General features: G+C 49.5%; 1 protein-coding gene across 1 annotated transcript in view; it reads right to left on the reverse strand.

The window, feature by feature from the left end:
* SEMA6C (semaphorin 6C) overlaps positions 1 to 24,216 on the reverse strand; it is a 55,753-nt gene extending 31,537 nt beyond the window's left edge. Inside the window, exons 1-12 of the mRNA XM_054998429.1 lie at positions 24,043 to 24,216; positions 21,575 to 21,689; positions 20,223 to 20,280; positions 17,836 to 17,892; positions 17,583 to 17,684; positions 16,641 to 16,731; positions 12,620 to 12,742; positions 10,030 to 10,118; positions 7,863 to 8,080; positions 4,810 to 4,941; positions 3,071 to 3,226; positions 2,119 to 2,292 (exon numbers count right to left, since the gene is read on the reverse strand). Coding sequence (XP_054854404.1) covers positions 2,119 to 2,292; positions 3,071 to 3,226; positions 4,810 to 4,941; positions 7,863 to 8,080; positions 10,030 to 10,118; positions 12,620 to 12,742; positions 16,641 to 16,731; positions 17,583 to 17,684; positions 17,836 to 17,892; positions 20,223 to 20,280; positions 21,575 to 21,689; positions 24,043 to 24,151 — 1,424 coding nt within the window. The 5' untranslated portion in view covers positions 24,152 to 24,216. The remainder of the gene's footprint in view (positions 1 to 2,118; positions 2,293 to 3,070; positions 3,227 to 4,809; positions 4,942 to 7,862; positions 8,081 to 10,029; positions 10,119 to 12,619; positions 12,743 to 16,640; positions 16,732 to 17,582; positions 17,685 to 17,835; positions 17,893 to 20,222; positions 20,281 to 21,574; positions 21,690 to 24,042) is intronic.
* Positions 24,217 to 25,354: the final 1,138 nt, after the last annotated feature.

A 25,354-nucleotide genomic window follows, 5' to 3' on the forward strand; every position in this document is an offset into this window, starting at 1 on the left:
GATGCCAAGGAATAAACCAGGACCTCCTGCTGTAATGCCAAGCAGATTCTCTGCCTCTGAGCTGCCGTACCCATACAAGTGCATGTAGTAATAGATATAGATCCGGAGGAGTTAGCCGTGTTAGTCTGTAGTAGCAAAATAGAAAAAAGCCCAGTAGCACCTTTAAGACTAACTGACTTTACTGTAGCATAAGCTTTCGAGAACCACAGCTCTCTTCATCAGATGCATCTGACAAAGAGAGCTGTGGTTCTCGAAAGATTATGCTACTATAAAGTTGGTTAGTTTTAACGGTGCTACTGGACTCTTTTCTGTTTTTCATAGATATAGGGCAATCAGCATGCATAAACACCTTCAAATGTGACCTAATCTCATTTCTCCCGCCACATAAAGGGTTGCCAACTCCAGCTTGGGAAATTCCTGGAGATTTGGGGGGGGGAGCCAGAGGAGGGCAGATTTTGGGGAAGAGAGGAAACTCAACAGAGATCTGATGTGATAGAGCCCACCCTCCAAAGCTGCCTTTTTCTCATTTTTTAAAAAAGTTTCATTTATTTCAGATAATAAATGCAAATATATAACTACATCATCCAATCATTCAAATCATATCTTTACTTCAATAATAATCCAGATCATGTATTAAGCTACACACATCTACAGTCTATATAAAAAACCCATAATGAAATCATATCTAGAACCTTCCCATATATATTCCTAATTTTCTGCTTCTATTTAACTATTTTTCCCGCTAGCATCATATTTAATAATAGCTGTTCTTAATTATTCTGAGTTTTCAGCTACCTAATCAAAAATACTTTCCATTTTTCTTGGAATCCTGTGAAAAAGCTGCCCTTTTTCTCCAGGGAAACTGATCTCTGTGGTCTGGAGATCAGTTGTAATTTTGGGAAAACTCCAGCCTCCACCTGGAGGTTGGCAACACTATCATGCTAATGAGTTCGTAGTCCTTGGTTCTCTAAGCCTAGGGAGAGAGATCCAGAGGAGTTAGCCGTGTTAGTCTGTAGTTGCAAAATAGTAAAAAGTCCAGTAGCACCGTTAAGCCTAACCAATTTATTTGTAGCATAAGCTTTCGAGAACCACAGCTCTCTTCATCAGATGCATCTGACGAAGAGAGCTGTGGTTTTCGAAAGCTTATGCTACAAATAAGTTGGTTAGGCTTAACGGTGCTACTGGACCCTTTACTATTCAGGCCTAGGGACAATTTCTACCCATGCTTGAGCCGTGACCAGAATAGATATTCCTCTTTGCCTTCTCACCCCCACTTCTTCTTTAGAAACAGTCGTGCGTGCCCTATAGAGCTTCCTGAATTTTTGCAAGACTCTTTCCTTTCACAAGTGTTCTGTTGCCATTTGGGTTGCCTAAGTGAACAGGATAAGAGGCACGGTTGCTAGGGCAACCAACGTGAAGGCTGGAGTCGCGCAAGGAAAGAAGATCTTGCCAGAGTTTGGGAAGCCCTAAAGAGCACGGGGGGGCTCGCTCTCGTCCTTTTAGAGGGAGGCGGTAAGGGGGATTATCGACTTTGGCAGGGGATGCCCTAATATGGCGGGGAGGACAGGTGAGGAGGCAATATTTTGTGCTTTGTCTCAAGCGGCAAAATGCCTTGATGTGGCGGCAAATCTCTTCCCCCAAAGTGATGGAGTGGGCACCGAGCCAATGCCAGGAATACAAAAATAAAGAAAGCCCCTCTCTCCCGACTGCAGGTTCGGCAAGGCTCTGGAAGGGGCCGTAACTTGGCAAGCAGAACAAATCGAGTTGCCATCTCCCATTTAAAAGAATCTCAGGGTTGTGGACCTGGGAACGACCTGCAGATCCTGGAGAACTGATGTCAACCCAGAAAGAAAGTCCGGAGTGAAAGGGCCCAGCGGCCTCTCAAACGCAGGCGGTTTCGTACATCCCGCCTTCACCCTCTGCTGGCAGATTTTTAAGCCTTTGTTAAGGAGGGGAGATTTTTGCCTGACATCCAAGATGGAATTGGAAACAGATGAGGTTCGAATTCAGCACCTCCCCACCTCCCCCTCAACTGCCCTCTCTCACACCCCTCGTAGGTTTCGTTCTGCATTTGTGTCGCACTCACCCCCAACTCTCACGCTGCCCCCCCCAACTCACCGGGCGGGATTGTAGACCGAGATCTCCTCCAGCAGCCGGGTCTCCACTGTCGAGTTCTCGTGGGTTCCGGCCAGAACCTTCAATAGTGTCCCGTCTTCCGAGCCCAGGAAAAGGACTGTGTAATTCTGGAAAGGGCCGGCGGCTGTGTCTACAGCCAGCTGGGTCAGCTTGTACCTGCCGAGCGACAAGGAAAGGGCTGTGAGCGAAGCTCGGAAGTTGAGCTTTGTACACAGAGGGTCTCGGAAAGGGTTTCCAGGTTCCCCCTGACAACCGGAGGGGGTGACTTACCAGGTCATGGGGGGGCTTTCTGGTGATGTAATGATGCCACCAGTAATGTGCTGATGTCACTTCCCTTGTGCCTGGAAGTGACGTCAGCATGTCACCTAGGCTTGGCAACTCCAGGTTGAGAAATTCTTGGAGATTTGTGGGTAAAGTGTGGGGACAGTGGCATTTGGCAGGGGACCTCAGTGGGGTGTAATGCCATAGAGCCCACCCTCCAGAGCGGCCATTTTCTCCAGGGGAACTGATCTCTGTCGTCATGAGATCATTTGTAATTCCAGGAGATCTCTAGGTGCTACCTGGAGGTTGGCAACTCTAGTCATCATGCATGCTCCGTAGCCACAAGATCAGTTCTAATTCTGGGAGAAATGCAGGCCTAACCCTGGTTGGCATTCCTACAACAACCTCTTGGCCTTGCCGGAGCTGAAGTTTGGTTGCCAAGAAGGAGAGATTCAACAAAAGTCTGCGCTAGAAAGAGGAACGCTCAGGGCGCCACAAAACAGGCTTTTGATTTCATCTCTCAGGAAAGAAGAAGCCAATTTTAACAATGTGGAACGAAGGCCAAGGCTGGACTCCTAAGGCAGGTAGGAGGCTGCGGTAAAGCCAGAGGCTCAGAGCAGAGCATTGGCAGACCTGCGTAACAGGATGCCACCCTTGCCTGGCAGCGCTTTACCTGCTGGAAGTCTTGGAGAACCACGGTCGCTCCATTACCGAGGGGACGGCCTCATCCAGCAGAGGGAAGGACTTGATGAACCCTAGCATCTCGTCGGGGAAGTCATTGGAGGTTTTGTAACTTGAGGCTTGGCCGACGCCGGCACAGCAACCCGGCCTGCAGAAAATGGGAAAAGAGGCCACGGAACGTTGGGGAGCGCAGGGTCACCTTTGCAAGAGAGCAGGCGAAGACTAGGGGAGAACGGGGAAAACCAAGCGGACGACTTCTGCCTTCCCTCTCCTTCCCAAAGCGGCCACAGGAATGTATTTATTTATGGTTTATACAGTTTTGCCAGTGCAGAATTAAGAGTCCTGCATAACCCTGTTCTGAATTTAACATACCAGCGGCAAAAAGTATGGGGAGGGAGGCAGAAGGAGGGTTGCCAACTCCAAGTTGGGAAATGCCTGGAGATTTGGGTGGTTGTTGTCTGGAGATCACCTTTAATTCAGAGAGAACACCAGACCGTGTCCTGAAGGTTGGCAAACCTAGACGAAGGCCACGATTGATGGGGGAAGAATCTGCGTTCATTCCAGTCCCTCACGCTTAGGCCTGGCTTAAAGGTGATGCTGCCAACGCCAAAGAACTCCCCTGTGGACTTTGCACTTGCCCAGTGACTCCTGTGCAGCAGGCCGTCAGTCACCTGTGCAAAGGAGTGACTTATCCTGTTTAGCCGCTTTGCATCAGTAGCCAATCCACGTGAACAAGCTGCCATGTGAGCAAGCCACTTTTGGCTTGCCAGCGTCCCTTTTAAACCGAGCCTTTGTTTCAGTAACGAAGGGGGATAAAGAACTTGCAAAAGCAAACCGTGGAATGTGCAACTGGAAGTGTAGATTTCACACACACACCCTTCTCCTGATTTATGGCCACCTCCCTTTTTCCATGTCCTTTGGGCCAAATTTGACGCTGTCGACTCTCCAGGGCCCGGATTTGTCCTGTTGTATTCTGAGAACTGCTGTTTGCACAGAGTGACAACAATAACTGTTGCAATGGATTCGCAGAAAAAGTGGGTTTGAAGGAGGGCAGGATGGGGGGGAGAGGCAGCATCTGGCAGGCGTCGGGGAGGTTGTGCCTGCCTGGCATGGAGAGCAGGAGGGGAGAGATGGGGGGGGGAGAAAGCCAAGCATTTGAGGGGACAGGAAAACTTCAGTCAGCTCAGCAGAAGTCTGGACAGGACAGGAATACTTTTGCAGTTCAGGTTCCAAGATCCTGGATTCTCACGGCTGTGCAAGAAACTCTGTCTAGGCAGCCCAAATTCTACAATATGACACCCACAACTTACACATGTTATTTAAACTGGACAAATGAGCACGGGGTCCTTTACTGGGCACAGGTTGTTCTGCATTTTAAAAACAAATTTGCCGGCCTAATTAATTTTCTTCTCGTTAGGGTGGAGGGCGTGAAGTGATGTCGGGCAGCGGTGTTCTTTCCCTCCCCTCCCAGCCAACGGAAGCAACATTCAGTCCTCTCTCTGGCTTCGGCGATGTCAGTAGGCATTGCCCCACCCCTTCAAGCATAGCTTTCTAGCTATAAACGTCAGAAAGTTGCTTGCATTTTAGAAACAAGTTGAAGTTCTCCAGGAGTCAGTTTCTATGTCCACGTTGCCATTTCCCGTTATGCACAAGTGCAATAATGCCAGCTCACAGCTGTGACTTCTTACAGAGCGCTCCCCAGTCCAAAGACTCTTGAAGAAGATGCCATACCTGGGCTTTGGCACTTTGTCCTCAGGGATGGGGGTCCAGGCAGAATCTGCGTTCTTCTGCTCCTTGAATTTCCCTCTGAACACCCGCTCCACTTCATCCATGTAGAAGGCACAGACGGCGGACCCTGTGATACTGGGCAGAGAGGGGGAAGTTGCCTTGCCGGGAATGACAAGAAGAAACCTGAGGCTTTGGGTAGGGGTGGTGGGGAAGGGGTACAGAAGCGCCACCCCTGCCACTGAATATGGCAGCTCACCAGCCCCATGTTTCAAAACCTGTCGTTGGCCATTTCCACACGGCCTTATAGAGATGGCCCACTCACAGAACGCTGGCGGCTTTCCCCCAGGAATCCAGACGTCCCTGTTTAAAAACTGGTTGTAGGCTGTTTGGCTTCTGTTTTTTTCGATACCTTTTCTGGGAATGCACTTTCTGCGGTCCCTGAAAGGGCGCCGAAAAAAACAGAAGCGAAACAGTTTGCAACCATTTTGCAAACGGAGACGTCACCAGCATTCCGTGAGTGGGCCGTCCCTATAAGAACTTGTGGAAACAGCCTCTTTATGAACCTGTGTCAATGGCACAATTAATTTCTTAGATGCATAATAGATCAAACTAAGAATTTCAGAAAAAGATGGAAAGTTTTTTTGAATACGTAGCTGCAAACAAAAGAGAATTACGTATAATTAATATTAAAATAGAGCAATTATTAAGCTAAATAAATTAGTAAGCGGATATGCTGAACATGGTAAGATTGAATATAATGTTGAATACAAAATGTAAAATATAAAAAGCTGTACATAAAGTATCTTAAGTATCCGTGGGGATGGAGAGGGGAAATATGTAGTTCTACTATTCTGATATATATATTTTGTTTTTTATATGTATTTTGGTTGTTTTTTATACACGTTGTTCACTGTTTATTGTTTAAATTTAAAAAACTGACTTTTTTACACTGAGAACTAGAATCTTGCTTTCAGGAAAAAGGCAGTAAAGCTGCATTCCAAAGGCTATTTTCCTGGGAGTAAGCCCCACTTTATAACATGGACTTACTTCTGAGTAGAGCTGCCTAGAAGTGCTCCTTGAAATGGGCCCCAGCTGTTTAACTCCCTGAACTGCTTTGGGCAGCTCTTTCTTTCTCAGCCTAACCTGCCCTACCTCACCGGGTTGTTGTGAAGATTAAAATGCAGTAACTCGTCCTATGGACAAAGGCTAAGAGACAGATGGGATGGATTCAGTCCCGTCTCCTCTGCTGCATGGCTGGCCCGAGATACAGGGGAGCCAGGAAACAGGAAATCCAGCTCACAACAATATTTTCACGCTCAAATCCTTCACATATATTTGTTGAAATCCTTACAACTCCACAAAATAGACCATAATGCAGATGGGAAGACTGAGGCACAGACTGGCTCATCTAAAGCCATTGAGTTTGTGGCAGAAGCCAGATTCAAACTGGAAACTTTGTGAGTCCCTCTCTTAAAGAACTGGAGAAGCTGAGAGGGCGATGCCACTGAAAATCTGCAAAAATAAAAACCTCTCCAAGCTGATCTATCTAAACGCCCTGATTGCAGCTGAGACAATCAATTGTCATACGTCACTCACAACATATGTTCAAAGAAATTGACAGGCTGTCTCTGCCATTATCGATCATGAACGTCACGTACGGCTCTCTGAGGAAAAACAAGCCGCTCGGAATAGCTCTTTGGTAGCTCTCTCGGTAGATAGATTTTTTTATTCCACAGCATGGATGGCTGCAAATGACAAACGTCACAATCTTATTTGAAAAGGCCTGCTAGCCGAGGCTGAGGACAGAGAAACAGGCTTTTATTGCAAACATTGTCAGGAGATGATATATTTATGGGCTTTTAGGTCATTGTGAAAGCCCATTTGTGGGTTTGGCTGGGTCAAGAAATATTGTTTTCAATAAACAAACTGATTTTTGGAATGGCAACCAAGGATGGCCTTGGGTCGAAAATGTGCAGTGTTTTTAAGAAAGTTTAATGCGGGCTATTTTAACCACATTATGCCAATTGACTATATTGGACAAAGTCAACTTTTTTTCTTCTCTGGGGACCTCACACAATGGATTCAACAATGGTTGTTGTGGATTTTCCAGGCTGTATCGCCGTGGTCTTGGCATTGTAGTTCCTGACATTTTGCCAGCAGCTGTGACTGGCATCTTCAGAGGTGTAGCACCAAAAGACAGAGATCTCTCAGTGTCATAGTGTGGAAAAGAAGTTGGCAGGTAATTTATATCTACTCAGGAAGGTAGGGTTGGGCTGAGTCATCCTGAAATAGTTTCCCAGGGTGTGGAATGCTAATGGAGGGAGGCTTCACTGTATTCTGAGGAGGTTCTTTTGCATATGGATTGGTGCTTGATATGCTAATCTTCTCTGCAGGGCTATTGTCGGGTATAGAGTATTTTGTTAGCCTGATGTTTTTCAGGACTGGAAACCATGCTCTATTCATTCTTAAGGCCTCTTCTTTCCTGTTGAAATTGTGCTTATGCTTATGAATTTGAATGGCTTCCCTGTGCAATCTGACAAAGTAGTTGGATGTGTTGTCCAGTACAGTTGTCCAGTACTGTTGTCCAGGACACTAAAATACTGGACAACACTTCCAACTACTTCGTCAGATTGCACAGGGAAGCCATTGAAATTCATAAGCATAAGATGCCAGTTACAGCTGCTGGCGAAACGTCAGGAACTACAATGCCAAGACCACAGCGATACAGCCTGGAAAATCCACAACAACCATCGTTCTCCGGCCGTGAAAGCCTTCAACAATAAAATGGATTCAACAGCCAGCCGATCGGTTTCATTGAATGCCGTGTGAGCAATGGAGTCTCAGCAACAGGCGAAGCAATGAAAAGAGTGTTTCGAATCAAGAATATAAATTCTTACCGAGCGAGAGGAGTGGGTGGAGTCTGCTTCTGTTTTAAGTTCCATCCAAGATTGTATCTGTTGCGACGAGTGTTATCAACTGGCTAACTCTGGCTTGCCCTGGCAAAAAAGCTTCCTGAGACGGACAGGGAGGAGAAGGGCTTGCAGGAGGGGGCTTACCTGTTGGATTGGGTGGTGAAGACCCCGAAGATGGCGGGCCGCCCGTTCACCTGGGTCACGTCCGTCACAGCTTGAAGGACATCAAAGTAGAAGAACGAATCGCCAGGCACGGAGCAGTTGAGCCGGGCCTTGAGGAACGACGTCCAGTATTTCTCCAGCACTCTCGGGGAGCCACCCATGTCGTTTTTACACACCCGTCCCACCCGGGAAAAGATCACCTGCAACGGGGAGGAGAGAACACTGTCAGAACTGGAAACTGCATCCTCCCGTATACACAAAATGCGTGCATCTTATCCTTAATATTTTTCTATTACATTTTTTTATTTCACCCTTCCTCTGAAGAACCTACCAAACCTTCCATGTACAGAGTCAGTTTACCAAATCTTGGTACTGCAGATAGGGGCGGCACGCCTTGCTTGGGAATCTCCCAGAGGGGCTTTGGTCTGGACATGGGTGGGAAACCTGAGTGCTGAACTCGATGCATCTTTGGTCTGATCCAGTCTGAATCCTAGAAATCACACCTTTGATTCAAGACTAGAGATGGGCATGAACTGGGAAAATAGCGGTTCGTTGTGGTTCGTAGTTTGTCGTGTTTTATGAACCACGAACTGGCATGAAATTGCCCAGTTCACGAACTGGTTCATTTGGTTCATGAATACGTCACTTCTGGGGCAGCAGAAGGTCTGCAGAAAGCCCATCTCCCCCCCTCCCCAGTTGCCTAGGAAACTGATTGATCAGTGCCAGGCTGTCTGCAGTGATGAACCAAAAAATGAACCAAACGAACCAGCCTAAAAATCGTCACGGTTCATCAGAAATGCCCTCCGATGAACCGCTGGTTCGCGAACCAAAAAACGGCTCCGTTTTGAAGATGTCCGACGGACTTCCAGAATATCGCTCTTTTTACCTCTTCTTTAGTTGCCTTTCTTTAGTTGCCTTTGTATTATGAAGGGAATTCAATATCTGTAGTTGTAGTTTGTGTTCTTATGTTGTTTTTTACCTTCCTCCGTGTTTCCTTTTTCCTTTTTCTGTTTGTAGTTTGGTTGTCATTTGGATGTTAGTAATTAAAAATAAAAAATTGTATTTAAAAAAAAAACAGCTCCGTTTGTGACGAACTTTGGTTCGTATTTCGGTTCATGCCCACCTCTATTCAAGGCTTTTCCTTTGCTTGATGCCCTGGAGGGACACCAGACAGAGGAGCCAAGTCTGGGCTACATGGACCAAAATTTGGCTCAGTGGCAAAGTCCCAGCTTTGCACGTAGAAAGTCTTTAGATCAAGCCTAGGCATCTCCATTTAAAGGATTTGAGGCAGCTAGAGATGGGAAAATCCTTCTCTATGAGCTGCTGCCACCCCAAGCAGGCCACACTGAACTAAATGCACGAATGGTTTGCAGGCATCTCCGACTAAAAAGATCCGATGCCCCAGGTGTCCGGAAAGGCCTTACTCCATTTAAGACCCTAGAGAAAAACTGCGAGTCCGAGTACATACAATACCTTTTTCTTGGACATATCGTGATATGGATGCATTGGGCCCAGGCTTGTGCAGGTCTGAATGGGACTGGTACCAGGGCATGCAAGGAGAAGGAACTTAAGCCCCCCCACCACCACACACACCATTGGGGTAATGATTAGAGTGTTGCACTAGGGTCTGGGAGACCCAGGTTTGAAACCCCCCCCCATCTCTGCCATGGAAGCTTGTTGGGTAACCTTGGGCCAGTCACCTGCTCTAAGCTTAACCTACCTCTCAGGGTTCTTATGAGGATGAAATGGAGGGGAGGGGAAATGTAAGCAGGGCTTTTTTCTGGGAAAAGAGGTGGTAGAACTCAGTGGGTTGCCCTGAGAGAAAATGGTCACATGGCTGGTGGCCCCACCCCCTGATCAGGGGACATCAGGGGAGATCAGGGGGCGGGGCCACCAGTCATGTGACCATTTTCAAGCGGTTCCGGAACTCCGTTCCACCATGTTCCAGCTGAAAAAAAGCCCTGGTTGTAAGCCACTTTGGGTCCCCATTGGCGGGAAAAGCGGGACATAAATGAAGTTGCTCATTGAATGTCCTTTGCACTGTGTGTTTCATTTGCACTGTGCAATCTGCCTTAGGTCTTGGTGAGAAAGGTGGACTATAAATAAATGAATAAGTGGATTCCAGCTCCAGTTCTTTTTGGATACTTACCCGACCAAGCGTGGTGTACTCCATGGAGATCTCTCGGAAGAAGAAATAGACATAATCCCCATACTCCAGGGCATGCAAGAAATGAGGTTCTGGGAGAAAAGAGAAGAGCAGCTCAGTAAAATATAAACTTGGAGGGGGGGCATTGCAACCCAGCATGCTGCAGACAGAGTCAGACCTCTGGCCACAGCTCCTGGGCAATCCTTTGGCGTGGAACAAGGAGGAGGCTGCAGATGGCCATGAGGCTGTCTCCCAGTGGCCGCACAGGAGATGGGCACCCTGGCCCTACCCAAGCCCTGCTGGTTTGCCAAGCCCTGCCGGTTGGCTTGGAACTGCTGGCAGGGGTGGGGAGGCAAAATACTTTGCATTGGCCCAGGTGCCAGAGGGCACAGCACAAGGCGTGTGAGTCAGGGCCTTTCTTGCCCTCCAAGGCCCGGAGGTTATTTTTTTATGATCTCCTTTGCTCAGGCCTGGAGAAAGTGCAGGAATTTATCTGGCACTCAGAGATGGAAACCACAGAGTCCCTGCTCAGGGCCTCTCCTTAATGTTCTTAACCATAAGTCAGTCCCTCGCCCTCTGCTGAAAAACTAGCCCTCCTGCCCTTCTTGGAAGGATATCGCAGGTGAAAGATTTCCTTTCCTGGCCCTCTCCACAGGTGTATACCGAAATCACTACCATCTCTGGCAACTGCTGATTTCTGGATCAGAAATCTCACCAGTGGAAGGAGCAACCCAGCAGTCTGGCCGAGGTCCAGCTGCTGAGACCCTGGCTCCTGGTCCCTCTGCTGTAGCCACTAGACCTAGCAACTCCAGGAGTCATTCTCCCCTTCCAAGTCTGAAGAATAAGCTCCACTTCAAAGAGTAGGGAAAAGAACACAGCTCCTAGCCCTGCTAGAATTGCCAACTCCAGGAAGGGAAATTCCTGGAGATTTGGCGGTGAAGGGACCTCAGTTAGGTATAATGCCATATAGAGTCCACCCTCCAAAGCAGCCCTTTTCTCCAGGGAACAGATCTCTGATTACTGACAGGCAGTGTTGTGCAGTGGTTAGAGCGATGGACCCAGGCTGAAATTCTCATTCTGCCATGGAAGCTCACCAGGTGATCTTAATAATAATAATAACTTTAGTTGTTGTAGATTTTCTGGGCTGAATGGCCGTGGTCTCACGGCCAGACCACAGCCACACAGCCCAGAAAATCTGCAACAACTAACGTTCTCCGGCCGTGAAAGCCTTCGACAATATAATAATAACAACATTCAATTTATATACCACCAGGACAACAGCTTAATATCCACTCAGAGCGGTTTACAAAGTATGTTATTATCCCCACAATGAAACACCCTGTGAGGTGGGTGGGGCTGAGAGAGCTCTGAGAGAGCTGTGACTGACCCAAGGTCACCCAGCTGGCTTCAAGCGGAGGAGTGGGGAATCAAACCTGCCTCTCCAGATTAGAGTCCTGCCGCTCTTAACCACTACACCAAACTGGCTCTCAGGCCAGTCACAAACTTAGCCTAAACTATCTCGCAGGGTTGTTCTGAACGTTGAAGAGAGAAGAATGATGCAAGCAGCTATGGGCCCTTGCTGGGAAGAAAGGCAGGGTAGAAATGAAGCAACATTAAAAAATAAAGAATAATAAAATGCTGGACATCAGTTGCACGCCCAGGAGATCTGCAGGCCCCACCTAGAGGCTGGCAACCAAGTCCCTTCTTCTGTTCTGGGACGTGTAGCCCTTGACACAGCCATACTCTGATGTGAATGATGTAGAATATAAAAATAAATAATACTTCTAAATGACCACTAGCCGTCCTCTCCTCTCTTCCCAGAACATGGAAGAACAAAACTTAAGGTATTTTTATCCAGAGGAGTTAGCCGTGTTAGTCTGTAGTAGCAAAATCAAAAAGAGTCCAGTAGCACCTTTAAGACTAACCAATTTTATTGTAGCAGAAGCTTTCGAGAATCACAGTTCTCTTCGTCAGATGCCTAATACAGAAACTGGTCAAATATAGAAGAGGAGGGGAGGAGAGAGAAGAGAGAAGATGCAGTTGGGGGGGGGGGGAGAGAGGGAGGGTGCAACCAAAACATTCCTTTGCTAGTAAATGTAAACATCTCCTTTTGGTGTCCTTTTGGGGTCAGTTGGCTTGAGTGAGGCTTCAAGGGAGTTTGCCCTGTTAGTTTGCAGCAGTAAAATAGCTAGACCATCCAATTCCTATGTAGTATAAGGCTTATACTACATAGGAATTGGATGGTCTAGCTATTTTACTGCTGCAAACTAACAGGGCAAACTCCCTTGATGTTTACATTTACTAGCAAAGGAATGTTTTGGTTGCACCCTCCCTCTCTCCCCCCCCTAACTGCATCTTCTCTCTCCTCCCCTCCTCTTCTATATTTGACCGGTTTCTGTACCATGCATCTGACGAAGAGAACTGTGATTCTCGAAAGCTTATGCTACAATAAAATTGGTTAGTCTTAAAGGTGCTACTGGACTCTTTTTGATTAAGGTATTTTTAGTCTACCTTTCTCCCAAAGGGACTCAGGGTGGTTACAAAGAAGGTCTGCTCTGTCCAGTGGCCCCTTTTCCCCCCACCTGAGCCTCACCTCGCAGCCACTTGGAGTCGTACTTGACTGTCCGGAGCACTGGACTGCGTTCCCCCAAACTTCGGTAGATCACGGTGTCGCTGGCTTGGAAGTCAGCCACTGTGGCAGAGTAGAGGTTCCCTTCTGGAAGGCAGAACAGAGAAAACGGAGATGCTGGGACGCTGGACCCGGGGTCACCTCCAGACCTCCATGATTAAATTAACAACATTATAATACGTAAACCACAATGATCAGCAACTGAATTTAATTCTGCAGGAAACAGCCGGAAACACCCGTGAAACTTGGAATCATTAAGAACAGCGGCCGGTGATACAATCGGCAATACGACTAAGCTAGGTATGTCCACTTTTTAAATACAGCACCCCCACGCACGTTGTGAAGACCAAATACACACCACAATCAACAATAGCCCAAGTAAACAAAATAGTAAAACGGAAGGACGAAAGGACGAAAGGACGAAAGGACGAAAGGACGAACGAACGAACGAACGAACGAAAAAGAAAGAAAGAAAGAAAGAAAGAAAGAAAGAAAGAAAAAGAAAGAAAGAAAGAAAGAAAGAAAGAAAGAAAGAAAGAAAGAAAGAAAGAAAGAAAGAAAGAAAGAAAGAAAGAAAGAAAGAAAGATGACCACACTAACAGCAACGGCCTTCTTGGGTTTTACCGAATCAGTGCCGTTCAAACTGAATCCTCAATTGCTTTGCCACCCATTGAAGCCAGTTTTTATAAGGCACTCTTAGGGGGTGGGAGGTGGGGAGGGGGAAGGGTAGAAAACATTTTAAGTCAACGGCAGCTGCTCCCAAATTGTTCCCCTTGAGAAGCTGCTCCTTCATCATTTGTTTCTTTGGGGAGGCAGGGAAAGATCTAATGAGTACACCAGGATTCGGTACGGGAATTTAGAATGGGTAAAATATGTCTATTTTATACAGCTGCTGATCAAAGACATTTGAAAGATCTTTGATAGAGATATTAAAACCAATTAAACATGCCTAACTGTGTGGGGGGCAGAAGGGTAGTGAGAGGCGGGGCCTGGGTTCTAATCTCACTTGGCCCCAAAACTCGCCGGATGACCTGAGAACCAGTCACTTTTCTCTGCCTATCCTACCTCACAGGTTCGTTGTGAGAATGGAAATGGAGGAGCAGAAAACCATGTTTGTTGCTCTGAGCTCTTAGCAGGGTAGGATAAAACAACGGGATACCCACTGTGCAATCCTAAGTGGAGTTAAACCCTTCTAAGCCTCCTCACTTCCATGGACTTGGAAGGAAGTAACTCTGCTTAGGACGAGCAAGGTTGAAGTCTCTCTCAAAAGCTTACATCCTGGAACAATCTTGTTGGTCGCCTCTGGACTCCGACCTTGCTCTTCTGCTGCAGAACCAAGACCGCTACCCACTTGAAGCTCTATTTAGGATGGCACTGCAAGATACCTAAACAAGGAGTGATGATATTTCTGGATACCACCAAGATGGCTAGTAATTCAGCCGGGAAGTGGGACAAAACCGATGAAGAACAGGGGAGGGGGTGATTGGCACGCTGGCAATGAGATAAGGTCACTTCAAACACAGCTGGAAGTGATGCCACTGCGCCGCCACTGATGCTCGAGCATTCGGCCTGAACCATTAAGCTTCAATGGCACCACGTCTCTGGCAATTGCCTTCCGCCCAAGTTTCCTGCCAGACAGTTGCTGGCAAGCCTAAACATAGACCATTCACCCAACAACTTGCATGCTGGCCAAATTTGTTAACCATTTGAGTGATTTCCCAAAGGGCTCCTAAGCAATTCCTCCCCCAGATGGGGGCCGGGGGACGGCCAGCTGTTTGCTTTCTCTTTCTTCCAGCTGCTCTTTGCAGATGTCTTGCTAGCTGCACGTTCGCTAGTCCTTTAAGGAGCTCAAGAAAAGCCGCGGCTGGATTGAACATCCGGCCTATAATATTTTGAGTTATCTTGTACGCAGTATTTCTATATAATCACATATGGCCGCAAACAGCTCATAAAATCTGCCGAATTTCTGTGCCTGCTCGGCTTCTCTGTAGAATTTTAAATACTTAAATGTCCAAAGAAGGAAATTTTCAGATCATCAATGAAAGATGAGCAGCTCAAGAAACATTTGGGGAGGAAAAGAGAATCTGGGGGTTTATTCTATGGGCTTTAAATTGTAATGTTTTAATTGTGACTTGGAAAGCTGCCCTGAGCTGTGAGAAAGAGCAGGATACAAATATTTAAACAAACAAACAAAAATAAATAAGGGTGCATCGAGTACAGACTGGGGAGGTGGGATAGTGGAATGCACAGCACCCACACCCAATTGCTCGCTGTCATGGGGCAGACTTTGTTTTCTGTGGCACAACATCCACGGGGCATGCTGAGCGTCACGGGTTCAATCCCCAGAAGCAACCTCCAGTAAAAAGGATCAGATTTTTCATGATGCAAAAGACACACACACCCCGAGACTGTGGAGAGCTGCCAGTCAGAGGAGACAAGACTGAGCTTTAAATTGGCCAGAAATGATGATGGCGATAATAGTGTGCTTATAAACAGGTTAGAGCCCAGCAGTGAACAAAGTCAGGGTTATTCTTATCCCCACAATCGAGCTGGGGAGCTGGGCTGAGAGGAGACGCTTCCCCAAGGCCACCTGCAGAGCGCACAGCAGTAGTGGAAGTCGAACCAGCAGAGTGCTGATTTGCAGTCCGACCACTTACCCAAGGCTACCTTCTCAGCTCATGGCAGTAGTGACAGTCAAACCAGCAGAGTGCTGATTTGCAACCAGACCACTTACCCAAGACCAGCTTCTGAGCTCACGGCAGTAGTGGGAGTCGAACCAGCAGAGTGCTGATTTGCAGTCTGACCACTTACCCAAGGCCACCTTCTCAGCTCACGGCAGTAGTGGGAGTGGAACCAGCAGAGTGCTGATTCACATCCCAACCACTTAACCACTATGCTACAACAGTTCCAAATAATAATAACAACAACAACAGTGTGCTTATATACCACTCTTCTAGACAGATTAATGCCCACTCAGAGCAGTGAACAAAGTCAGTGTTATCATTATTCTCACAATACAGCTGGGGAGTTGGGCTGTGAGGAGGGGATTTCCCATGGCCACCTGCTGAGCTTGTGGCAGTAGTGGGATTCAAACCAGCCCAACGACTTAACCACTATGCCACAGCAGCTGTACGGATCTGACACAGTGTAAAGAAGCACCATACGTGGCCATGTTGCGTGACTTGAGTTGGGCAGATTATGACCCTCTAGTGGATCTCCAGCCAATTCTGGGTGGTACAAGGTAAAATACGCCGTTGAGTGACAACCGACAACCCCCATGATTTCATAGGATTTTCAAGGCAAGAGATGACCTTTTGCGGGCTGCCTCATTATCTGCTTGCTGAGTTTTACGCTTGCCCAAAATGCCATTGGTCCGATCCAGCAAGGCATTTCCCATGTTCTTGGGCACAAGCAATACGCTTAGAATGAACAAGTTCACAGGGATGAATTATGCCTCAGCCTCTAAGAACTCCTGAGTGAGCTCTCTGTCTTTTTCAGATACAACACAAATCAAGTGGACTGTTGGAACTAGGGTTTTTTTTTCAGCGGGAACGCTGTGGAACGGAGTTCCGGCACATCTTGAAAATGGTCACATGGCCAGTGGCCCCGCCCCCTGATCTCCAGACAGAGGGGAGTTTAGATTGCCCTCCGCGCAGTGGCGCGGAGGGCAATCTCAACTCCCCTCTGTCTGGAGATCAGGGGGCGGGGCCACCGGCCATGTGACCATTTTCTCCAAGGGTGATTTAAACTTTAAAAAACTCCCCCCTTGTTCCAGCTGACCCAAAGTGACGTCATTGTGCGGTCCTGAGTTCCACCACCTCTTTTCCCAGAAAAAAAGCTCTGGTTGGAACCTGGCAGGAAGGCCTGCGAAAGAGGACACCGGACTAGGCGGACCATTGGCTAGATCCGGCACACCTGCCCGCGTATTCGTAAGTAAAAAATTGGTTGTACCAGATGGAAGTCATCCCACCCGCCACAGGCGTACCTGCAAAGAGGGCAACGTTGGTCTGTTTTGCGTCAAAGGGGCACCTGGCCTGCCCGTTCAGTTCCTCGCCCTCCTGCTCCAGACTGCTGATCTAGGAGCCACAGAAGGGAGAGAGGTCAGTCGAGGACAGCTCAAGCCGATCTCACAACCCCACCAAAATCCAGGAGGATCCCTGCCCCTGGGAGTCTACAGTGCGGCTGCCTTGGCCAACAGAGGCAAACTCGGGAGGCCAAGAGCCCTGCTCTGGTTAGATGTTACTAGGGGTTCTTTGTTCAGTTTTGGGCACCACAGTTTAAGAAGGATGTCGACAAGCTGGAACGTGTCCAGAGGGGGGCAACGAAGATGGTGACCAAGTCTTACGAGGAAAGATTGAAGGAACGCGCTATGTTTAGCCCGCAGAGGAGATGACTGAGCAGGGATATGATAACCCTTGCCAAGTATTTGAAGGGCTGTCCCTTGGAGGATGGAGCAGAGTTGTTTTCTGTTGCCCCAGCGGGTTGGACCAGAAACAACTGGTTAAAATTAAAGCAAAAGAGTTTTCAGCCCTCTGATGGCTACTGATGCTCTGAATGTACACAGATCAGGAGAGGGAGTGCATGAAGGGATAAGCCCGTGCTGGGCTCCCGGGGCCCTTTCTTACAGGCCCAGGGTAATGCCAATTTTGGAGTCAGGAAGCAATTTTCCTCCAGGCCAGATTGGCTGAGAATCCTGGAGGTTTTCAGCCTTCCTCTGGGCATACAACAGGGGTCGCTGAGGGAGGTGGCAGGAGGGTTGCTGTGAATTTCCTGCACTGTGCAGGGGGTTGAACTTGATGACCTCTGGGGTCCCTTCCAACTCTACGTTTCTAACCGAGCATGCATTGCACCATCCTGCCTCACGGCACCCAACGCAGGAGTTGGAAGGGATGCAATTGACTCTTAGCGAGTCGTGTCTCTTTCTTACCTTGTAGGTCCGACACATGGGGTTGAACGCGTTCGTCCCACAAGCTAAGAGGCTTTGGTCGTTCTTCAGAACCAAGACTTTGATGTAGTTGTAACATTCATTCTGCAGAACAGTCAAGTGGAGGGGTAAGAACTCAGCTTATTGGGGGGGGGGAGCAATTACCCCACTTCACGCAGCTCGCACGTCAATCCCAAGCAAACATAGGATTTGAGGCAGCGGAAGGCCTTGTTAAATGATCCTCAAGAGGTCTTACCCGAAGCTTTCCTCTCATAGCACAGTTGACCATATCTTGGGTCTTCCATGTGAGATACTGCGGGGTGGAGGGGAGGACAGAGAAGTTAGAACATCATGATAGACAACGGAAAGAAAAATTGGGTTCTAGGCAGTACACAAGGCCATTTTTACACTGCTTACTGGCCATGGAACATCGCGCCGAGCTCCCGGAACGGCAGCGTCTTCCTGGTGCGATTTCGTGCGAGAACGGTAGTTCTCGCACGAAATCGCACCAGGAAGACGCTGCCGTTCCGGGAGCTCGGCGCTATGTTCCATGGCTGGTAAGCAGTGTGAAAACGGCCAACGTCTTCCCATAAGTTTTAGCAAGCGTTGTCCAGAACCGTGAAGGCAAGGACCAGCTCAGAACTGTCTGGTAGAATTGTGTCCTAAATAAGGCATGGCCTCAACCTATCAGAGAAGTGTTCTAAGAGGCATATAAAACATCCCAATTGGAATGAGTTCTAGGTAGTCCAAAGAACTGTCCAGAACGAGCACAGTTTGAGAGGTCTCCGGATCCATCTGATTCTCAAGCTGAAGACAACAAAAGATGAGAGGCATGGGTGGGACTCAAGTAATGAACTCTAACAACACACCCCAAAGCGATACAATAGGCCAAGATTAACTATACCCTACACTAACACGGCTGTTCTTATGGAAGCCGTCGGTCATTCATAAACAGAGAGAAAAGGCGTTGTTCAAATGGGCCTGGACCATCACTTCATACCCTGAGCCACTGTGGACCTTCTCTCTACCTCTGTGTTTATTGGACACCAGGCATTTGCAGATGGCAAGAAACCAGCCCTTGCATTCAAGCATCATATCTCTACATCCTCTTGTGAGAGGGAGCTACGTTGAGCACTGCTACAAAAGGGGACCAGGTGGAAATGCAGCTACCGGCCCAGCAGGGGTCAAGTGACACAAGGGGCCGACAGAGTTCTACCTGATCCGACAAAGTGGCTGATCCTGGCTGGGCAACGTTATTCAGGCATGGAGTAACATGCTCATTGACTACTTTGTTTGACCCTAGACCAGATGACCCAATGCCTGAGGAGATAACTTCAGGTTCGTTGTGCACTCATGGCCGGCGCCACCATTGAGGCGGTGAGGCGGGCGCCGCAGGTGCTGAGGCACCAAAAGGGGTGCCGGAGGGGGTGCCAGGGGTGGAGGCGCGCACCACGGAGCTGGTGTGCCTGGCCTGAAGCTGCTGCAGCCGGCCAGCCCCATGCCGCTGCCACCGCCACTGCCAACACACACCCCAGCTGCGTGCAGCAGCCATGGGCCAGGCATGGCAGGCGTCTGGGGCGGCATGCGGAACCTCCCCAGCCACCCGCTGTGCCTGACTGGGAGCACGGGCAGCCTCCGCGCGCCATCCCAGCCGCCCGCCGGCCAATGGGGCTGGCTTGCTGTGTGATGACGTCATCACGCAGTGATGTCATCACGCAGTCCGGGGGGCGCGCGTGCGCACTATGTGCGTGTGCACGTAGGGGCAGCTGCGGGTTGGCAACCCTGGCGCCGCCCCTGTGTGCACTAGCTGGTTCTCTGTCTTTACATATCTTGCAAAGAGATTCCCTCTTTCTGAGAAGATAAATCCAGTTCGTTATTCAAAACATTATTATTCCCGATGGAGGAATTTATACAAATTTGCATCCTTGGATTTCAGTCCTGTGGCACCTCAGAGACCCATAAAATTTTCCGAGTGTAATCTTTCGAGAGTCAGAGTTCCCGTCTTTGGAAAGGAACAGTCTGAAGAAGGGAGCTCTGGTTCTCGAAAGACACGCGGAAATTCTTGTTGGTCTCTAAGGCGCCACTGGGCTCAAATCCTGCTGCTCTACTGCAGACCAATATGGCTACCCACCTAAACTATTTGAACCCTCGGCCTCCCATTCTAAAATGGATTCTCTTTTAAAACCCACTTTTCTTCCCCAGAATTTTGAATCTGGATCTTTCTTCTGTGGTTTCTTCCCATTGCACATCTGGCCACAGAGGTAAGCAAGGCCGGGCATTTGTTGGGGATTCACAAGGAGGGTTCCCGACTTCCAGGTGGGCCCTGGAGATCTCTGGAATTACAGTTGATCTCCAAACTACAGAGATCGGTTCTTCCCCCGGAGGAAACGGCAGCTTTGGATGGCGGACTGTACGGAATGACATCTCTGCCAATCTCCCTTCTCTCTCCAAGCTTCATTCTCAAATCTCCAAGAATTTCCCAAGTTGAAGTTGGCAACCTTATTCACAAGACTGGTAACAAGCCAGACACCCCACTGTTCTCATTTAAGATCAGCGGTCAAATTCTGTTGCTGACATGGAGCCATTTCCAAATCAGGAAAAACCGGACATTTGTATCACAGAGATCCATTTTCTCCTCTTTACCCTGTTTGGAGAGAAATCGTCCTTGGCTCTTCGGAGATCAAAGGCGTAGACATGGTCTCTGCAGGGGTGGGGGAAAGAAAAGGAAGGAGTCAGTGGCGATATGGTTGAATCCCCGTGTTAGGCAGGCATTGAGGTTGGTGTAAAGAAATCAGATTTGACTTGAGCATTTTGATTGCCCGATTCACCAGCTCTGATTCTCTGATTGCTAATCCCAGGTACGCGGGGTTGGATTTGTGCTTACTCTGCAGAGACAGACAGTCTTATGTAGTTGATAGATCCTTAGATTCTGACCTGGGTTCATATCCCCACTCTTTCTTGAGTCTACGGGCCAAGCTACAAGTGACAAATGACACTTGAACAGCAAGTGGATCAAGTGGGGAGCAAGTGGAGGGCAACTGAACAGGGAGGAATACACTTGCCGTTCAAGTGTCATTTGTCACTTGTAGTTTGGCCCTACCTTCACACAACCATTATTCCCTCAACTTAATTCATATCAGTGTCTTTGGTGGGGACCAAACACATTGCTCTTAATTCCCCAGGGGAAGGACAGGATAAAAGAGCAGAGAATGCATGAAGATCAGAGATACCGTCTGACGTATTAGGATTCTGCGTGCTTCATCAGGACTGGGCCCTGGCTCAGAAGGACCAGATGATGTTCAGTAACAAATGGTTGAGATATGAAGGAACAGGAGCAGCTGGCCCGCTAGGTGGCCCCAGGCTATTTCCTAGGGCACCAGACAACAGGAGCACCAAAGAGAGCCCTTCGGTGCCCAGCTCCACCTCCCAGGTTGCCAGGCCAATCAGCAGCTTGAGTTGCACTTCAGCTTACCATTTGCCTGCTTATGGCAAGAAATCTCCAAGTACTTTTGTCTGTCTCCCACCACAACTCCCAAGTAGCGCCGGGAGAAAAATAAATAAAAATAAGACCCCTGTCTAGTCGACAGCACATCACTTCCAGGGTACAACCCGGAAGTGACAGTGGTAGCTCTAGGAATTGCTGGAAACTCTATGGTAAAACCACTGAGTTTTACCATTGATTTTTGCAATACCTAGAGCTATCTATTGTCACTTTCAGGTTGTACCCTGGAAGTGACGTGCCAGTGACTAGGACGAAGCCTTATTTTTATTTATTTTTCTCCCCCCGCCCCTCACCCTAGTTGCACTTGTTCAGGCTGGCAGCTGGCACGTAGCTCAGAGCTCACCCACCCTGTGCCCAGGTCGGCTGGCTGGTAGACAACTTGGAGCAAACCTGGGCTGTTTAGATGGGGGCTGCTGGAGCCAGACTAGGGAACGAAAAGCCCTTGGACTGGCCCTGTGAGGGAACCAAAAGGGCTGCCAATTCCCCTACTTACCGGGCTGCAATAAAAAGTGTTTGGTTGAGTCGTAGCATGCTTTGGAAATCCAGGCCCAGTTGGGTGGTGTCATTGTCCCCTGGAAGACCTCGGAAATAAGGGCACTGGGCTGTGCCTGGAGGGCAGAAGAGAGGCAGTCTGTTACAAACGGTCTTCTTTTTTTGAGGACACACTATGACATCAAAGCGTGCAGGGCCTCAGGGCTCGCAACCCACCCCGCTGGCAACTTTTTCTGTGCTTCTTGTTGCTGAAGGCCATTTGAAGAGAAAAAGGAACCTGAGGGGGCTGTCCGGAGGTAGCACTGCCTACTCTGGGATGATAGTAAAGAGTCCAGTAGCACCTTTAAGACTAACCAACTTTATTGTAGCATACGCTTTAGAAAACCACAGCTCTCTTCGTCAGATGCATCATCAGCTTTCGAGAACCACAGCTCTCTTCGTCAGATGCATGGAGGGTATGAACTGGCCAGAGATATATAGTTGGTGAGGGGAGGTGGGAGTAGATGCAAATCAGTTGCAAAAGTCTGGAAAGAGGTGGCGTGCACAATGCAGGCTGGGTGTGACCCCCTCCCCTCCATAGCGGAATCTGAATGGAATGCCTGAAGGGCGGTTACCCTGGCACAAGAATTTCCAGGAGATCTAGGAGCGGAGCCAGCGGAGGGAAGGGTTTGGGCAGGGAAGAGAGCTCAATGGGGTGTAAGGTCTGGATCCCAGTTGCCTGCTGGCAGTGGGCAATCTCCCGGGGGTTTGCCCCATGGCCTGCTGATCGATGAAAATCGGCAGGAGGTGGCAAACCACTCGGCGATTGCCCGCCACTGGCAGGCAACCTGGGAAAGCAAACGAAGACATCACTTCCTGAAGTGACATCATTGCACCAGTGACGGGCGTGCTCCTGCACTTCACCGGGGCCATTTTTTTGCCCAAATGGGCTAAATTGGCCCTGCACAAAACTCAGGAGCACGTCTGCTGCTGGCGTGATGATATCACTTCCTGGTAGGGTTGCAGGGTTGCCAGGCCCAGACTGGGAAATTCCTGGAGATTTGGGGGGTGGAGCCTGAAGAGGGTGGAGTTTGGGGAGGGGAGGGGCCTCAGTGAGGTATAATTCCATAGAGATCACCCTTCAAAGCAGCTGTTTTCTCCAGGGGAACTGATTTCTGTTGCCTGGAGATCAGTTGTAATTCCGGGAGCTCTCCAGCTATCACCTGGAGGCTGGCAACTGCCAGGTCCCTCTACCCTTCTAGTGGGAGGGTGGGGGACCTGGCACTCGGCTCGTGCCTCCAGTGTGTTCCTGCTTGTGCATGTGCGTCCTCCTGGCACCTGCACAATGATGTCATTTCCAGGAATGACGTCACTGTGCTGGCCATGCAAGCACTCCTGCATTCCGTGCTGTGCCGATTTGGCCCATTTGGTGGCAAAATTGGCCCCAAACGAAGCGCAGGAGCACTCCCGTGTCCGGTACAACAACATCACACTCAGAAGTCTTGTCATTGCGTCCCCTCGGGAGCGTGCACACTGCATGTGTTCCCAGGGCGCCTGCCGGTGGTGGGCAACGTCCAGGGGGGCTTGCCACCTCCCACCAATCACTGGCAGATCAGCGGGCAAGAGGGCAAATCCTCAAGAGTTTGCCCACCAATGGCGGGCACCTGGGAGCCCTACTTCCTGGAAGTGACATCATCACGCCTCGCCAGGAGCACGTGCGCGCTTCGTACATGCACGAGGAATCACCTGCCATTAAGTGCCAGTTTCCCCCCTCCCACCAGGACAGCATAGGGACCTGGCAACTCTCGAGTCCATCCTCCGACGCAGCCATTTTCTCTCGGTGACCTCTGGAGTCTGGAGCTCAGTTGTCAGTTGTCATTTCGGGAGTGTGCCAGGCCCCACTCATAGGCTGGGACCTCTATTCTGGGGGCATGCGTGGGCTTGGGCAAAGTGCCTTCCTTGAATTGTTCCTTGGGCTGCCAACTTTCAACAGAGTCCCACAAGTCCCGCTCGCCTGGGTCTTCCTATCTCTGGGTCCATGAAGAAGGCAACCACTGGACAGCCGTTTGAAGAGAAAAGGGAACCTGAGGCGGCTATCCGGAGGTAGCACTGCCTACTCCGCATCCCCTTTTGTCCATGTTCCAGATGTTCCCAAAACAATCAGGTTGGTTAAAGGTAGTGACATCCTCATTTTGGGGGGGGGGGGGGGTGTAGCAAGGCTAATTTGGGTCCCACAGAAGTGGGTTCTCTGAGACCCCAAATATAGACTGCCACCTTTTACCCTCAGCTTGGCAGGGAAGACGGGGTAACGAGCAGAAACGCAGCAGAGGACAGAGTCCTGCACCACCACTGCAAGGGGAGGGAGCAGCACCTGTTGAATTTCTGGCTTTGGGGGAAGCTAACAGATGGTGCAGGGACGCAGCCAGGAGAAACGAAAGGAAGGGCATTCGATTGTTACGATGCCCGGCTTCTGTTTCATGTCACACTCACCGGCCAAGCTGACGACGCTTCCGGGAAGGAGATCCTTTGGAAAGGAGGTTGCCGACGCCAAGAGGAGGAGGAGGAGGAGGACAGCAGTAGGGAGGAAGGACAGGAGCATTCTCAGAAAGTTCTGGGGGGAGAGCAGGACCGAGGGAGCCAGACCCTAGGAACGAATCATGCTTCTGTCTGGAGACCCTGGAGAGAAGCAGCATGGGGGGGGGAGAAACATCAATTTCCGTGCTAAATGCAAGTGTGTGAGAGCAGCCTGTGGGTCTTTAACTGGGCACTGTAGCAGAACGGCTCTGGTGCCCGACTACCTGAGCCCCCGTGGAAGTGGAGGAATTTCCTGGCCTGACCCTTACAGCTCTGCAGCGCCCCCACTGCCAGTGGCCGCAAGGTGGCATTGCAACTCGCAGCCCAGCAGGGGGGCTGATGACACCAGCAGCCAACAAGATTCCATCCCGATCCTCCTCGCCGTGGACAATATATCATGCGGACAGCGACTGCCTCGCTGGCAGACACCCTCCGTCTGCCCTACCCTCCGGCTGCCTCAAAGGCCGACACAGCCCGAGAGAGACGCCGTTCCCGACACACGCACGCATCTGCACACACACACGTGGATACAAAAGCTCTTTTCTGCGAGGCGCCACCTGCTTCGCTGAGACACCCCTCTACGAAGCTTCAGAACGTGATTTCATACAGCGGCGGAACAGCCAAGCGGTGTGTGCGCACAAGCCAAACCTCAGAGAGGCCGACCTCGCATAGAAACACCCTGCTTCCCAATCGGATGCTTTAGGGAAGGCCGCGATTGGGGCCAGCAACTGCCCTCTTCTGCTATTCGCCCACCCCAGCAGCTGGAATCCCGAGCAAGCGTGCCCTCGGACATTCAGCGACCCTTGCCTTTTTTTAGCCTAGCTGGATTCTCCCATGGACAGACGGCTATTTAAGTTCGTTTTCCACAGGTTCTCTGAGCAATACCTGAATCCAGCCAATGCTATAAATATCAATGCTTCCCCCCCCCAATACAGTTAATTTGGTGCGTAAACAGGCGATTTGATGCCCCCTTCCCACCCCACCTGCTCCTTCACACAGCCAGGAACCGCCCGTACAACAGCTGGTCGAGTGGATCCAGTTACGGTGGAAGTCCCCTTCCAGAGACCGGAGGGAGCAGCAGGGTAGAGTCAGTTGGGGGGAAACAGGGACATGGGAGGGGAAGGAATAGGCTCCCATAACATGCCCTTTCTTGACCTTGCAGTCTCTCCTGTCTCTCCTTCGTTGCAAACAGCCGACCATAAGACGTAAGTGGAGGAGGAAAAATCAA

Source organism: Eublepharis macularius, chromosome 1, assembly GCF_028583425.1.
Source record: "Eublepharis macularius isolate TG4126 chromosome 1, MPM_Emac_v1.0, whole genome shotgun sequence".
Classification (NCBI taxonomy): domain Eukaryota; kingdom Metazoa; phylum Chordata; class Lepidosauria; order Squamata; family Eublepharidae; genus Eublepharis; species Eublepharis macularius.